Genomic DNA, 17,563 nt, shown 5'->3' with positions numbered 1-17,563 from the left:
CAAAAAAAGCAAATGGTGGCTACTTTGAAGAATCTAAAATATAAGACATGTTTTCAGTTATTTCACACTTTTTTAAGTACATCATTTCATATGTGTTCATTCATAGTTTTGATGCCTTCAGTGAGAATCTACAATGTAAATAGCCATGAAAATAAAGAAATACATTGAATGAGAAGGTGTGTCCAAACTTTTGGCCTGTACTGTAGTTCACCGAAACGTGTTTCTGAAAACATTTTAAGCAAGAAATAGGCCGTGCAGTTCCTAAATCTGTCTTCATTTCTGATCAACAAAGGTCAGTTTAAAAGATTTTCGTCAGATTTTGAGAGACTCTAGTCACGCTCATTCCGCTCCCCTTTCCTGGTTAACTCTCCACCAATCAGATGGGTCATTTGGTTTTGGTAAAATTACTGGATATTCTTGCTGTTTCACTTCCTGCTCGGTTGTCCGAATGCTCCGCGGCTCACGTGACAATAGACCTGGCGTGTATCTTTAGCGGAGCGGAGAGCCGCTTTACGCACGCTTCTGGGACGCGCCGTGACACAGCTGGTGGATTATTAAGCGTTGACTATGGCCGCGATTGATCGCGGGACCCGCGCCTGGTGGAAATTAGGGGTCAGAGTCCTGTATCTGTGGCCCGATGACAGCGATGTAAAGTGTGGAGATTGAGGGTTATTGGGGTCATTGACAATGGTGAGGGCAAGGCGCGTGATGGCTACATCGTTCAGGTCTGAGCGCACATTGTGATAGCGATGTGCGTTCATCAAGCTTGATGCATTTTTGGATTGTCTATTAAGTCATTTTGAAGATCTGTTGTTGGATGTAAAAATTTGAAATGTTGTTTTCAGCCTAAATGCCGTTCTGCGTATTGAGCGACTCAACAGCAGTATAACATGTAATTGTGAAGTCTTTAAATGTAACGTTTCTACTATGTGTCATGTGAAGGTAAACGTGAATTGTTTAATACCGTGCAGTACATTGTACAGGAATAGGTCAATATATCGTAATATCGAAATAGATGCAAAGAAACCACACGAAAGCCTTGTGTCACTTTCAAGTAAAAGAAATCCACCTTAAAATGTTTCCAGCAGGGCTGCACGATATGAGGAAAATATGCGATAATGTTGTTGAATATCGCGATAAAGATATTATTTGCGCTAAATAACCAGATATTAATGTACACTCATTTCTGCTGCTTTCAGTATTCCGCTAAAATACGACAAACCGATATATTGTGCAGCAATAATTTAATTCACGCCCTTTTCTGGTAGGCTTTTATGTACCCACAATGTCCTGGGTTTGACCCCCTCTCTGTCTGTCTGTCTGTCTGTCTGTCTGTCTGTCTGCCTCTTTCTTGTTGCTGTGAACAATAAATGCGAATAAGGCCAAAAACATAATCTTAAAAAGACATCAGCCTGCAGTAGAAGGTTACAGATTAGCAGGTACCGTATGTAATTTGGACACGGTAGTTCTTGAGAGTCAGGAAAATGGTGGGGAGAGATGGGCAGTAAAATGATGACAGCTGAGATTTAAATGTTGTGCTTTCACATTAGCAAGGTGGCAGCTTTGCCAAAAGGTTATGATGAAAACACTTGGTGCTATGGCACCAATGTCATTTTTAATCAAATTGTCTGTGGTTTGAATCTGGTCCAGGACTTTTGGCTGTACATTACTCTCCTCTCCTTACCCCTGCCTGTCTGTTTCTGATTCGAGCAAACAAAAAAAGACAAAAATACCAAATCGAAACCTTTTAAAAATAGAGGTTAAACAAGTGTCACTGCCGGAGACATCTTCAAAACAGCGATTCTGCACTGAGCACTTATTGGGGAAAAACATAATTAGTTTTCTCCTTCCAATGTGAACACAACAATAGAAATTATGTTTTCTCTGTTACCTCTGCATTTTCCAAACAGGGAGCTATGGGGAAATGAGATTTTAACGATGTGGTAGTTCCTCTGATAGGACACTACGCATCTCCCCTGAGATTATGAGGTGCGACTGTTGCTGTGCGTATTTCCAGATAAACGGCATACGTTTAACTGCCACCTCATTTTTACTGTGCCACGGGTAGCGCTACCCTCCTTACCTCTCTCTCTCTCTCTCTCTCTCTCTCTCTCTCTCACTCTCACTCTCACTCTCTTCGGTAGTGTCACTGGGTTCGGTCTCAGCAGCTCACAGGGCAGTTATGAGTCAGCAACACCGGCGGCTGAGAAGAGGCTTTGCATGGTGCTCCATCACTCACACACTGCGTTCAGCCCGATTTACCAGCTTTGACGGGCTTCTACCAGTGTTTGAAATGCACTGTCTCAGAGAGGGGGAAATACTGCCAGTATTGCTGCATTTAAAAACTACAATAGATGTGTTTTTTTTGTATGTCCATGTCGTCTAAATTGGTAAGAACTAGGGCTGCACGATATGAGGAAAATATGCTATACCGTTGTTAAATATGGCGATAACGTTATTAGTTGCGATAAATAACCAAATATTAAAGTGTACTCAGTTCGGCTGCTTTTAGTGTTCTGCTAAAATATAACAAACTGCTCGTTGAATTTAAAACAAATAAAAGGAAATCATTTCCAACATTGTTTTATTGAACAAATTGAACGTTGGATATAACAGGCAGCACTAAAAAAAAAGAATGAGTTACATTTTAAAGTGCAGTTTTCTGCTATTTTCTTTCAACTAACACAGAAAAATCGGAGTATCTTCTGTGATATCTTGCAGCCTTTTGCAAGGTTTTTATTATACCAGTTTTATCGCGATGACGATAAAAAACGATATATTGTGCAGCCCTTGTAAGAACAATTTTTATGTAAATCCTGCATTATTTGCACCATGAGACGAGAAGCATTTTTAATATTGTTTAAAGATATCCTGAGCTGACCTGCAACGTTATTTGGGCCGATTAAGACGTTCCTTTAATTGATCAGTCTTGGCAGTATAAAGCTTGCAGTAAAACATTGCACTCTGGGTACGCCAGAAAGCAGGCGTTCAGACGGAATACGGGTAGTGCGTTTAAAACAACATAAAGAGCTGCATTGGTGGGAGTCATTTTGCTTTTTGCCTTTCAATAGGAGAATGGAAATAGTTGGTTGTAAATGAAAACACTGGCGTCAAAAAGCAAAGGAGCTTTTACACCTTTTATGTCTTCCATTCCAAGAGCAGATTAAATTCTGGACTTTTGCTCATGCAATGCAAATAGATCACATTACACATTAATTCATGTGCATTCCTCTTCTGTTCTGCCCTCACAGGAACCATGGGAATACCACTACCCAACTGCGTTTGGGAACCAATATGTTGAACTCACTCTTCTTGTCCGACTGAGGGACTGTATCCTGGCCGGCAAAAGACAAATGGTAAAAAATTAATAATAAAAGACTTTCCTGTGACAGCACAGTGACCCCTGATTCCCACTTTGTCAGCCAAAGCATCTTCCCCGAGTCGGATGGCTCCGAGTGACAAGATGCAGTAATGGAAGTCCACGCACCATTCAGCACTGAAGCCATGAAGCAGCTGAAAGGGTAGGGTCTGCTGTGAGCTCGCCTCACCCTACCCGACCGCCCTCCCGCCCCGTCAGCTCTACCTGAGAGCAGAGTCCTACGTTGAAGCTTAATCCTGCACCTCTACCCAATCTCCGTAACCCTCCCACCACCCTCCCAGCTTTGGAAGACGAACATGACGCGCATTGCAAAGACACTGGTTGATGTCTGATATACATACCTCTGAGGTGTCGAGCGTAAAACCAGTGGAGCAATGAATGGCGGAAAGGACTGTGAGGCGGGAGATGAGCGGCAGGCCATCCCTGTCCAGGTCCCCATTGGCTGGCAGCGCAAGGCGGAGCACGGTGGCGCGGTGCTTTACATGAGGTAAGAAAAAGAGCAATGAAGTCTGCTTATTTCTTACAATTAATTCATTGAGTAATCTGCTGATTACGGCCGAGCAACGTTCGTCGCCGCGGTGTGTGGTTACATTTTTCGAGAGGTGCACGTCAGGCTACGGCGTAGGGTCCGGCATAGGGTCCGTGTCTCCACGTACATACCCACGGTCTGGATTTAACGCAGAAGCATAAATCACGCTTAAGTCCGAGCTTTGATTTATTGGCTCTGCAGGAGGTGAACCGATACATGATGACTTTGATGGTATGGCTTGCTGTGTGGAGTCATGGTTATTCCCCCAAGTGAAGCTGCAGCATATTTGGCATCTAGTAGCTGTAAAAAAAATCTCTTAGACATATTGTTCTTTGGGAGGCTGCTGGTAACATTGCAATAAGCGATCCCTTGACACGGGTAAACTGCAGTCCACGTTTGTTTGGATGGGAAAATAACACTAAATTCTGCTCAATTCTGATTGTGTCTGGCAAATTTCACAACGCCTCTAGTTAGGAAACCGTCATTTGTTTACAAAATCCACTCAGCTTGTGCAACAGGGACTTTGACTAATGAGTTGGATCCTTTACCAGTTAGCATTGTGTTATGTAGACTGGAAGTTGGTGTCCTTCCCGACACTTGAACACCAGCACGTTTATTTACCAGCCACGATGAACTAAAGCAGTTGGCTGGTGTCAGGTTTATTTTGGGTGTTGGAAAGAATCCTGTCTACTTCTGTGACCGTGGCCTGATACTGTCATCCCACACTTGTATTTGCTCATGTTCTTTTTACATTTAAAGTGTACATTTACTTCAGGGATGTGCAACTGTAGGTCGTCACGGAAGATAGTTTCACTGCAGCTTTGACTGATGATTCGGTCACTGGCTGGTTCGTCAACTTATCAGTGTTTGTGTTTGATAGGTTCAACCAATGGTACATACTGTTCTTCTTTCAGTTCAAGTTTGAAATGTTGCACTGGTGTGTTTTTTTCAGATTCTCCCAACTTTATTGGGCACTAAACTCCCTCTCATTTCTCGTGTGCAATTCGAGTTTACATTTTACACACCACACACAATAACCCCTCGCTCTCCCATCCCAAACCTGTTTCTACAACCTATTAAATCAAATATTTATTCCTTTCTTACACTGCACTGTATCTTTTATTGTTGTATTTGTATCTTAGTCTTGTGCCAAATGTCCTTGTTAGTTTTAGTCATTCACATATCTTTTTTTGTGAGTCAAGTTTTAGTTGACTAAAAGTCTCGTCATTTTAGTCTAGTTTTAGTCAGAGAACTCAATACATCTTTAGTCAAGTTTTAGTCAAAACATTTTAGTTTTTTTTTTTTTTTTAATAAATAAAATAATTTCTGAGATTATTTCTGATAACCATTTCAGTCAAATAGTTATTCATTTTTTCATTTTTTATTTATTAAACAGGAAAAGATTAAAGACAATCGGGCCTGACTCAGTGTAAAACTGATTTTCAGCAGGTTCCTGCTTTGCAGAACATAAACACCACATACACAACAAAAACTCCTAGACAGATCAGTAACAAACACACAGACCAGGAGAATGAGAAACAGGGCAAAGCCATAAAGCTGACTCAATGGTCACAGGTATACCTCTCCATTAAATTATTAATATAAATATAAAAATAAATTATATAATGTTATATAAATATCGAGGCTCTTCCTTATTTCACCAGTAAATTCCTGTTAAACGACAAAAACAACCACTGCATGGGAAAAGGATATTTTACAATAACTTTGAATGCAGCACGAAGCTGGCGAGGCGTATTTCAAGTGAGTCCCGTGCAGCGATGTTTCGGTTGCCTCTAACGTCCGTTAATGAGCATCAGAGAGAAGCGCAGGCACTTAAGTGGCACCGAAATCCGCGTTGCTATTCGGTCTGGTAGATAAGGCACCGGTCGGTGCCGTAGCACCGAGTCTCGGAACCTAACCCTAGTAACAGCTGAATATTCTATCTCATGATGAAAAATTGAAGGTGATTGTAGACGAAAATGAAGAGAGATTTTATCTTAGTTTTAATTTTATGCAAAACATTTTAGTCTCGTCTTTTTTCGTCAACAATAATGCATGTTAATTTAGTCTTAGTCAGCGTTTTTGGACATTGGCGCAGTCTCGTCATCGTCTCGTCTTAGTCATGGAAAAAAAGGTCATTGACGAACATATTTAGTCTCGTCTCGTCTGACGAAATTAACACTAACTCAGTGACTTTAACAAACTGCAGAGTCAATGTTGTTTAGCTCCGTCTGAGTGTGTTTTGTTTCGCTGTAGACGGAATACAGGTTCATGGACAGGCTCCTCCTCTTCATAGGTACTGAACATGTTTTCAATTATTGTTTTTAGATCATATGGATGGAAGAATTCCGCTGTGGTGTAGCACTGTGGAGTCGGAGGATTTGATTTCATGGTTGCAAGCCTATAAATCCTGCAGCAAAACCCGCCTGAAGGAGCTGCTAACCCACCTAAAAAAATCATTTGTATGTCTGTAGAGCTTGGTTTCTTTTCATCTTCAGGAACATGAGTCAGGAACGAAATTGTGGTGTGAGAACTAAACCCTTGTAATATTTCAACATACAGATGTTCACTTAAATGCCAAATATTTTTAGGAGCTTGAGTCTAAAAATTTTGAATATTTAAAAAAACAAACATTTTAAACAATGCAAGTGCTGTTGAAGGGATATTTCACCATTGGAAAGATAAAATTAATTAAATTTAATTATTAATTAATTAATTAATTAATTAATTAAATTGGGTCACTTATGTAGTAGAAATGTGAATTATTATTATTTTTTTTAATTTGTGGCATCTAGGCAGAGAACAGCCAGGAAATGTGTTTTTGGCTTGTGTGGATGAAAGACACCAGATTCCAGACTGCACTTGCTTCGCTGCTTTAGAGAATAGGCCTACTCCCAAGCCACGCCTACCGTTTACAGACAGACAGACACACAGACAGTGAGACGGTCAACTCAACTCAAGTGTGTTTTATTGTCATTTCAACCATATACACAAAGCGTTTCACCGTGCCTCAAGTGGTTACACAATTAAAATATATAAAAACGACATTATATTAAAAACAACGCACGAAACAGGCTAGATTTAGTGCTCACACATTATATGCTCCGTAAAGTTCAGCTAACACATAGCTACTAGCATTAGTGCTTGGTGGGCTGTAAACACGGAGTATAGACACAGCCGTCAATTTGCGTGAAATGTAGAAGGGTCGGCATTTAACAGACACAAACTCCACCAGCAGTTAGTTGGATACAAGCACCAGTCCGTGTTAACACAGCCCACCTCCACTAGTCCTACCTGGCGACAGAGCAGCCGGCCTGGTAGCTGGATAGTCTGGTACACTGTTGTTCAGCCATGTTTCCACAACAACAAAAACACAGCAGTCTCTGAACTCATTGGGAGTTTTGTTGAAGTTGGATGTAGTCCAGTTTCTTGTCTAATGAGCCGACACTTGCAAGCAGGATTGATGGAACAGGTGGCCGGCTAGTGTTAGCTTTCCACTGGCACACACGTTCAACGTTCCCCGCTGATGATGTCCCTTTACCGGCCAGAGGCATCGAGCAACAACGCTGTTCTCCATAGCAGGCGGGCGAAGCTCGCGTAGTGTGTTGAGTATTCTGTCTGTAATAAAGTATCCTGCATATTCTCCAATCTGTACCAATGTATCCCGGTGGTACACATGTGCGGTAGTTTGAATGCACATAATTGTTGTAAAAGCTGCTGAGAGACTTAGCTACTGTTTGGCGAGGAGTCAAGATGGCTGACGCTCGTTTTGCTTCGGCAATCTTTGGAGAAAGACGACAGTCCAACCCCCTATGTGCGGGTTAAAAACATGCGGAAGTAGCTCCTACTACTGGCTGTAGTCAAGGGGGTAAGCTTCGCTTCTGAACGCGAACCTCCGATGGCGCCATTTTGTTGCTACAAAGGTATCACCTCTTGTTAGCATTCCACTGACCGCCATTTTTTTTTTTACGTCACTTGACTGCGAATAACTTTACATCTGAAGCGTTTAAAGACTCTATTTGTCCGTTGTTTAGTTCTAAAGAAACACGACAATGTATAAAAGGCTCCATTACCTTGTAGCTCACGTTGGTATGCGTTTGTACGGTTACGTAAAATACGTTAACGATTGTGTCATAACTAAGTGACTTACTGTCGCACAGTAGAGGAATTACCGTATAGTACAGGAGAAGCTCGCAGGCAGTTTCGACTTACATTAGCTGTTTAGGTTTGATTACGAATGTTAACTAGCATGTTAGTTAGCAATAATTAGCCTGTGCTTATGTTATCTCCTTACATATACATACACTCCGTCTCTGTAAGATTGGAAATGATTGAGATTTCTCTTGGCACAGCTACTAGAAGACTTACAACTTTCAGACACGTTGCTCACGTCACATTTACGTTGTCTCTGTCAGTTGGAGGCTGCGCAGTAAAGGAAGAGATCACCGGAAAAGTGCTTCTAATAGCCTTCACTGGTCTCCGTCCAGAGCAACGGGGTCTATTGGTCCATTTTATATATGTCAATGGCTGTAGTCCATTGCCTCTGGTAAAAAAATCTTCTGATGACGCAAAAATCGTCATTTTCTATCATTGGACGATTTTTTCCGAGACCCACAATACAGAGTTCTCTGGTCTCTGGGGGACATGCGGGAGGGAAGCACGGTCATTCGAAAATACCACCGGGTTTCTACTGATACAAAGCTTAATGCTAAATCGGTGAAGTATCCTTTTAAGCCAATAGAGAAGTCCTCTTGTAAAGTTAGCTACAGTAAAATGACCCATAATCCATTTTATTTCTGTTACAAACTGTTAACGGAGGCTCAACGTGCGCCCGCAAGCACATAGGGTGGAGCGAGCTAGAAGGTGACTGAAGAGAGGGAGCGCCTCGGACAAAGCCGCGAGTTAGAGAAGTAAAACGTGTTTTTGCCGATTCATCACTAGAAATGTCACTGCAGCAAGTATCACCATCACTAACGTTAACCATATTCATATTTTGACGAAACAAATTATGTATTCAGCTACAATAAGCCTGGAAGTCGGAAGTTGGGACGGAAGTACAAAGACTCGTTGCTATGGAGACGATACATCGTCTCGTCTTGTCTCATTGGTGTGAACTGGCAGGTTTTAGAACTCTGCAGACCGACGCGTTGCAAGTAGCTGCAAGTTTCAACTCATCTTGTCACGAATCTGTGCTCTGAACTGGGCTTAACATATAATATCATAGAAGGAGTTTGTGCTTTGGAGCTACACCGACTGATGTCACTCCTCAGCCTGACATGTTGTTTTCTGTGTGCAGTCCGAGTGGCTCGGTGCTGTCCAGCTTGGAGCAGGTGAAGACCTACCTGCTGACAGATGGAACCTGCAAATGTGGCCTGGAGTGCCCACTCATCCTCCACAAGGTAATTTCTTATTCTCATTCATTTAAAACACAGCAGTCTAGCACAGATTTTACAGCTGCCTCTTAACTGGAATCCAGAAGATATCCCTATTAAAGATTTAATACTAAAGGCACGGTGGCTCAGTGGTTAGCACTTCTGCCTCACAGCCAGTTGGCACTGCAGAGTTCGACTCCTGGTCCGGGCGGGGTCTTTTTGTGTGGCGTTTGCATGTTCTCCCCGTGTTTGCGTGGGTTTCCTCTGGGTGCTCCGGTTTCCTCCCACCATAAAGAAATGCATGCTATGTAACTAGGACTACAGTTGAAAATTATCCATCTGGCAAACACTTGTGCATTTACAGAAATGTTGATTAATGAGCATTGTCCTAATCAAATAAAAATAAATCTTATTTTTAAATCTTAAGTCCCAATCTGCAAAAGAAATTTTAAATGCTGTTGTCCAAAAATGACAGCTAAACATGAGCATTTAGCGGATAAAACACTTTTTTAAACTTACATTAGCAGGTGGCATGTCTGAAATACTAGAAATGTCGCTCTTGGCCATCGTTTTTATATAACCAGCTTTATTCAACAGCTGTTCTCTGCAAAGTAAAAGTGTAGTAAAAGATGTGAACCACGTCATATCAAGCTTGCATTAGCAGATGACCGTCAAACAGGGTTTTGTTTTAGTTTGACTTGGTTTCAGCCGTCCTTGGGTTATGGAGACACAGATTGAAATGAAGTGAAACTTGTAAACGTTACATTAGTAGGGAGAAGTTGTTTTATTGATATATTTTCCCACATTTACTCTTGAAGGAGAATCAAAATTCTGTGAGGACATTGCATGCTTGGTTGTGCAGGGGTTTTAACCAATCGACTGCTTGAATTTCAGTCCATGTCATATGTTTGATTGTACTAAGTGAACATCAATGGGAAAACATTATATTTAACATTCCGTAAGCCTCATATGATTTTAAGGTTTGTTAATTTTAACGTTTAATTTATTTTGCAAAAATGAAATGCCGTTTGTTGCTTTCGGTAATTGCTTGTAATAATTGACTGCAGTCTGGAGCAGCTGTTATGATTGGTCATCAGGAACTTCCCCACTTATTACAGATTTGCAAATCATTGAGAATGAGTGTTTAAAGTTAAATGCCTCTTCATGATATTTTAATTCAGAGCAGACGATCAGCTCTTGACATGTCTTCGCCTCATAATAGGACACAATACTTATTTGACATTCGTTGCAGCAACGGGGCAGGAGCGAAAAGGATAGAGGGAGGAATGAGGATCAAGTAAACATGTCTTTGAGGAGGAAATGGTGTCTCACTAGTCAAACCAAGGTGAAAACAACTTCTGACAGGCGATTGTTAAACTGATGCTTTTGTTTTTGTTATAGTGGTCTTTTGAGTATCAAAAAGTCACCACTGTCAGCTTGAAAGGTGGCTGTAAAAAGTTTGTAGTTTTGTCCTTCACGGAGCAGGGTGGCTGTGGTCACTTAGAATGAATTCCAAAAGTGACCAGTTTTTCACATTGGAAAAGAGTATATAAAAATGTCCAGAGAAAGCTCTTAAGTCACTCCTGCGGCATAATCCACTTCTCCACTCCCAATCAATACGCTAAGCAATATATGAAATAAATTCAAGCTGACCACCTCCGCTGATCTCTGTGAAGGAGCAAAGTACAAATGTTGGGGCGTCGTGAGGCCTCCACTGTATCACATTACATGGGGTAATCCGACCGATTATCCTTCTTGAAGCTAAATTTGTCCCCAACACAATGTCTGTCTGATCAGCCCTCTTATTCTATTATTTACGTTTTTAATAAAGCGGATGAAAACCCACCGAAACATTCTCCTCCATTCACTTTTCCCACATGCCCCTTAAATTGTCTGTTGTCAACAGAAAATGAAGATACAGTGGTTAGCTCAGTAGGTAGAGCAGGCGCACATATACATAGAGGTTTATGCCTCAACGCACAGGTCCAGGGTTTAAGTCCGACCTGTGATGATTTCCTGCATATCCTCCACCCCTTTCTCACCTAGCTGTCCTGTTGTCAGTACCCGATCCGTTCCACCTGCACAATCCGTTCTGCGCATGTGCAAGATGACACTTATGCCATGACGTAGGCGCAGATGATAATGCTGCGTTCATGCCATTCAGTCTAAAATAACGTTAAGTCAAACAAAAAAGCAGGCTACAGCTAAATTAAGACTTTACAGTAATAACAATAAAGACAAGAATTGACTGATTGTATTTTAAATGAGCACAAGTAAAGTAGAACTGATGTAACAGCTGTTATATATGTTAACGTTTATTTTCAAGTTTTATTTTGAGGGTCTTTTAAAGTTTACATGCTGTCTCAGCTAGCGATTAGCCGAATTAGCTGTTAGCTAAACTAACGTTAGCTTAACTGTGGAGGCTAACGGCAGACCGCTGCAATCAGCTAGCGGTTAGCCAAATTAACCGTTAGCTAAACTAACGTTAGCTTCCCGGTGGAGGCTAACGGCAGACCGCTATAATCACCTAGCGGTCCGCCGAATTAGCTATTAGCTAACTAACGTTAGCTGGAGGCTAGCGTGTGAACATCTTGCGCATGCGCAGAACGGATCGTGCAGGTGGAAGCGGTGCCGTTTTTCCGAGGTGGTGGTGGAATGAACGAGCATTATCATCTGCGCCTACGTCATGGCATACGTGTCATCTTGCACATGCGCAGAACGGATTGTGCAGGTGGAACGGATCGGGTACTGACACCTGTCCATTAAAGGTGGAAATGCCCCAAAAAATTATCTTTTAAAAAAGAAAAGAAAATGTTGATTCTCTGAGACATTAAATGTGTATAAAATTCTAAACTATCCTAAGGCAGCACAACCCAAAGAGACACATGTAAAGCCCGAGACACACCAGGGGGTCGGGACTCACCAGGAAATGACGAGCGGGATGAGCGTGACTAGAGTCTCTCAAAATCTGACGAAAATCTTTTAAACTGACCTTTTTCGATCTGAAATGAAGACAGATTCAGGAACTGCATGGCCTATTTCTCGCTTTAAATGTTTTCAGAAACACGTTTTAGTGAACTATTTTAGTACAATATGAGATCGTATTCTGAACAAGCCGCCATGACAGTCAGCCTTTGAATTTCCGGAGAAAACAAATCCACGTGACTCGTTCGTCCTATCAGCTGCCGGTTTTCATCGACCTCGGGGACCCGACTGATCATTCAGACTGGCTTTTCGGTCGACGGTCGGCTGTCTGGTTGGTGTGTCTCGGCTGTAAGGGAAATACACTGTGCTGGTACACCTGGTTGTAATTTACATAATATTCAAGGCTGGGCGGCTGCACATTTACATGGCACAGTAAAGCAGCATGGTGACTTCCTAACTGAACCACACCGTCCTTGGACCCACAGCATCCCTGTGGTTCCTCGGATTAGTCGCAAATAAGCTCGCCGTTATCCTTGAATTCATAAATTCACTTGGATTAATTGTGATTTTCACAAAAGCCACAAGGACCACTTTCTTTCTCTGGCTTTTATCCAACTGTATCCTTCTTTTTGTCAATTTGAATTTTTACCATCTAAACAAAATGGGGCGTAATCACTTTAACCTTCCCCTGTCTTTCTTGTCTCTTATTCCTCTTTCCACTACTAAGAAGAAATCTCATTAAAAGATTTCCACAGGAGTTCACATTAAAAGGATCCCCCTACCCCTCCCCCCTTTATCTCATTATTCATGCAACATTTAATTCTTTTCATCTGCAAATAATAAAAACAAAGAGATGACAAGACTTAGCAGAAGCATTTCCTTTTTGACCAAAAAAAAAAAAATTCACATTGTGAAGTTGTTCAAATCACCAATCCTTTTCCTCAGGTGTTCAACTTTGACCCAGGGGCAGCTGTCAAGCAGAGGACAGCGGAGGATGTGAAAGCAGATGAAGACGTCACCAAACTCTGCATTCACAAGAGGAAGCTTCTGGCTGTGGCCACGCTGCACAAGAGCATGGGGACGCACCCACCTCTGACGCTGACCGGTCCCGGGGGAGGTATGAGTAAACCCAGTAAAAATCTATGTTTCAGTTTGATGGCAGCTGGTGCTCCTATCTTAGTATGTGTTTCTGCTGAAAGAAACGTTAGCAACCAGCCATATGTTGGTAAAAGTTGGCTGCTAGTTTAGTCCAGATTACCAGCCTGTTTGGTTGGTCTTGAATGTTAAAATTTGAAATTCTGACAATGTAGTCAATGTGGCATGTGATTTGGGTTTTTCAAGCATTTTTTTTCAGAAGTCTCTTTGAACTTTTTGATCTTCTAGTCTTTTGTTTAAGAGAGCAAGTAAAGTTTATTTAAACACTGATATTAACTAATTTGTAATTTTTATGATTTGTCAGCCACTGTGGCCTGTAGATAACAATGGCTTTGCTGCTCTTCCTTATATTTTTTCCAAGGTGTTGGTATTGATTCAACTCAAATGTGCTTTGTTTGGCCTCAAGGTACATCGTCTGTGGTTGCTGCGCATTCCACGACTCAACGAGCAATAAGGACTAAACCCCACGATGGACTGCCTAATGCTGTTGGCCCAGACTGCAAGAATCCTTTCAAGATGATGATGGTCCCTGGAAAACAGCAGCAGCAGAGGCTGTATCCACCCCAGGAGATGGGTGGAGCCCAGCAAACCGAGCTCTACTCTGGGTACCACAGGCACCAGAGGCTAGGCAGTGGGGAGCCAGGCCCCAAATCCCCCTACCGGGTTGGGTATGGAGGCATGCTGAGCCCACCTCCCTCCAGTGCTAAGCTGTATGGAGACGGCTCACAGTCTCCCAGTTCAGACACTCTGGGCAGCCCTGATGGCTTTCCAAGGACCAATCCTTGTGGGTTTCCAGGAGCTGGCAGTCCAGGCTCAGCCTCTATCCATGGGAACTCTAGGACGCCTCTTTCCCCACCCAGTGTAATGCTCCATGGCTCCCCTGCCGGCCAGCCATCCTGCGCCATGACAGGGAGGACTAGCACGCCCCTTTCCCCCACGGCCACTGCCAAAAGCCCTGTCATGAACATGAACATGCCTCGGGGGAACTTTCCCCCTGGTATGGATATGCCCCGTGCAGCGTTTCACCATAAAACACATCCCGGTCCGCCTCCTCCATCCATACCACCATCCTGTGCCCTTCAGAAAAGGCAGTTGACCTCGGAAAAAGACCCATTAGGCATCCTGGACCCCATCCCCAGCAAGCCAGTCAGCCAGCCCCCCACCAACGCCCCAAACCCCTCCAATTTTCAGCCTAACATCCACTCTCAGGTACAAATGATGAATGTAAACATACCCCCTCCCGCCATCGTTCCCTTGCCAAGCAACTTACCTTTACCCACAGTAAAGCCTGGGCCTGTGGGGCATGGCGGTCACGTTCAAAGGACTCAACAGGGTGGTCCGGCTTCCTCCATGTCCCCCTCCCCTGTCACTTCTCCTGTACACATGGCAGGGCCTGCTCTTGGGAGAATGGAGGCCTCCCCTCATCGGTCACGCTCATCCTCCACCTCCTCTGACCATGGGAACTTTGCAATGCCCTCGGGACATCAGGCCCCATGTGGCAACATGAAGGTCCCTCCTCGTTCCCCCAGGTCTGCCATGGGATCTCCCAGACCAGCCATGCCCTCCAGCCCCTCCACCAACAAAACTGACCCACATCACCAGTACAAAGACACCCAGATGCTGCCTGGGATGGGAAACTCGATTGGCACCCAGCAGCACAGCAACCCCATGTACTCACCAACCTCTTCCTCCTCGTCGTCCTCTTCTATGGCAACCCCAAGCGCTTCCCAGAAGGGCCACCCAGGACTCCTGGGGATGCCTCTAAACCAGATCCTCAACCAACAGAATGCTGCTTCCTTTCCCGCCAGCAGTCTCTTGTCTGCCGCAGCCAAAGCACAGCTAGCAAATCAAAACAAACTCAGCGCTGCTGGCAACAGCCCTGCTGGCATGGCTGGTGGCGGTGCTGGTATGGCAGGCATGGGGGCTGGTAGCGGAGGTAATGGTGGAGGTGGCGGACACCCTGGCTCTATGAGTGGCCCTCGAGGCATGGAGGGACACAGCACTTTAAACTCAATGCTCCCGCCAAACTCCACCATGCTGCTCAACACTCCTGAGGGCCAGAGTGGTCGGGCGGCTCTTAGAGACAAGCTCATGGCCCAGCAGAGGGACCCCATGCGCAAACGGAAGCAGTCATCGGGCAGCGCTGCCGTAAACCACGACAACAGTAACAACATGGTCTACAACATGCTTAACAAAAGAGGCATGGGAGGACCCCACATGGCAGGGCCCATTGCCACTGAGCAGCCGCGAAAAGTAGGCCGACTTGGAAACCTTCCCCCAAACACCTCCATGGCCCAACTTCTCCAGTCCATGAGCTGCCAGAGCTCCCACAACCATCGTCCAGGTCTTAGCCCTGGCCCAGGGCCTCAAGGATCTGCACAGCTGCACTACAACGACAGCACAGTTATGGTCCCTGGTGGCCCTCAGCAGAATCTCCTAGCTCAGCAGAGGCTGCGGGTTCCTGGAGATGCCATGCAACACTGCCAGAACATGGACACCTCTGGGGGCCATCTGGGCTCTCGTCCAGGCCAGTTCCCTGACAGCATCATAGCCCAGATGCAGGCCTCCTCCATGAGTAACAGTGGGCCTATGGGGCCAGGAGGTGGACCGGTGGGCCCTGATGGCATGCCGCTGGGGCGCCCCAACACAAACCCCCCGCCACTGTCCCATCCCGGCCCTCACCCCTCACAGCACAACCACCTTCACGGTATGGGGCGGACTAGCATGGTGCTGATGCCACATGCAGGTGGTGATGGAAGCTGTACACAGACCATCTCTGATACAGGTGAGACACTTTATGATTTACTCTGCTGATTTTCAGAGTCATCTAAGTCAATAGTTTATACTATATGTACATGTGCTGCTAAATATAAAAATTTTAAGGCATTTATACATACTAAAATGACACAATGGAGCCCTAATATGTGATTATTTGTTTCTATTTTCTGACATTTGCATTTCATGTCTAAAATAATTCCACTCATTTTTATTACATGAGCATGACAGTGATTAGTCATCATGTGACTACTTATTACTCTATTGACCCACAATTATTGATTTTGAAATGGCAATGTAATTGTAATCGGGTCATTAATGACAAAAATTCAGAACACTACATTTAGCAAAATTATACAAATGATCATTTCAGCTCTGCATTACATCTACCCAAGTGTAGATATAAATGCTCAGAAGCAATTCAGAATGAACTACACTAGTTTAATTTATAAAAATCCTAAAAAAAAACGATGGGTTGGTGACATTTCAAAATGACTGACAGTAAATAAACTAACACAGTCCAAACTGACCGCCCTCTGGCTGGAGGATAGTGTTGATATCCTGTGCAGTTAATGACGGTTTATCCCCTTTCGTGTGGTAAGCTAGTGGCTGGATGAAGATGTGGTTTCTATGGTTATGAGTGAACTGAAACCAAAGGATTTAGGTGATAGGCCCCGAGCCTAGACAGTCAGGCTCCTCCAGTATCTCTGAGCTAATGAGCAGGCCCCTCATCTTTGGAAGCTCAGCTAATTGTCAGTCAGCCAGTGTTTCTCTTTGTTTTATTTGTATGCTCGCATCAGTCAATGGCGTAAGAAGATGGAAAAAGGATCTGGATCACGCTTTAAGGGAAGCAGCCCAGATAGAGCTTCTCCGAGCTGGCTGGTCGCTATAGTAACGATAGGGCCTGAATAGGGACCAAAGTGAAGCCTTTGATGAGGGTTTAGGCCTGTGTGTGTTTGAATCGTTGTGTGTGCATGTCTCTGACTGCTTGTGTATTACAGTGTGTGTGTGCTTCTGTTTTATTTGTGTGCATATGAATGACTTTGTTAGTGACTGTATGTTTTTTGTGTGTGTGTTTGTGTGTGTGTGTGTACTCTCATTCATGTGAGCGTTTGTTTTGAGAGTGCTGAAAAGACCTAGATCTTGTTTTTTCCCTTTCCTGCCTGATGTGGGACTGGACTATGAGTTTATATATTCATTGTGCGTCTGTGTTCTCATGCGGTTTATAATGGAGACACCTTAGGTCCTGCTGGAGGCCACCTGGTCTTCTCACCAGGTGTCCCTTTATTTTGTATGCCTCCGAAGTAGGGCTGGGTACCGAATTCAATACTTTTCAGGCACTGACCGAATTGCTTCCTGAGTATCGAAAAATGCCTCGTCATTCAATACCAAATTTCAGTACCTAAGGAGTAAATCTCATCGGCGCCA

The 17,563-nt window shown here is 43.7% G+C and overlaps 1 protein-coding gene across 2 annotated transcripts in view; it reads left to right on the top strand.

The window, feature by feature from the left end:
• LOC120554371 (methyl-CpG-binding domain protein 5-like) overlaps positions 1–17,563 on the top strand; it is a 33,350-nt gene that overhangs the window by 5,783 nt on the left and 10,004 nt on the right. Inside the window, exons 2-6 of one of the 2 annotated variants that reach the window (XM_039793243.1) lie at positions 3,252–3,356; positions 3,423–3,866; positions 9,205–9,307; positions 13,151–13,322; positions 13,767–16,145. In XM_039793243.1, the coding sequence (XP_039649177.1) occupies positions 3,754–3,866; positions 9,205–9,307; positions 13,151–13,322; positions 13,767–16,145 (2,767 nt within the window). In that variant the 5' untranslated portion in view covers positions 3,252–3,356; positions 3,423–3,753. Of the gene's footprint in view, positions 1–3,251; positions 3,867–9,204; positions 9,308–13,150; positions 13,323–13,766; positions 16,146–17,563 lie in introns of both variants that reach the window. The other variant, XM_039793242.1, reaches the window with a different exon arrangement.

This window comes from Perca fluviatilis, chromosome 24 (genome assembly GCF_010015445.1).
Source record: "Perca fluviatilis chromosome 24, GENO_Pfluv_1.0, whole genome shotgun sequence".
Classification (NCBI taxonomy): Eukaryota; Metazoa; Chordata; class Actinopteri; order Perciformes; family Percidae; genus Perca; species Perca fluviatilis.
Note: the sequence above shows the minus strand (reverse complement) of the source record. Positions and strands in the feature narration are given on the sequence as shown.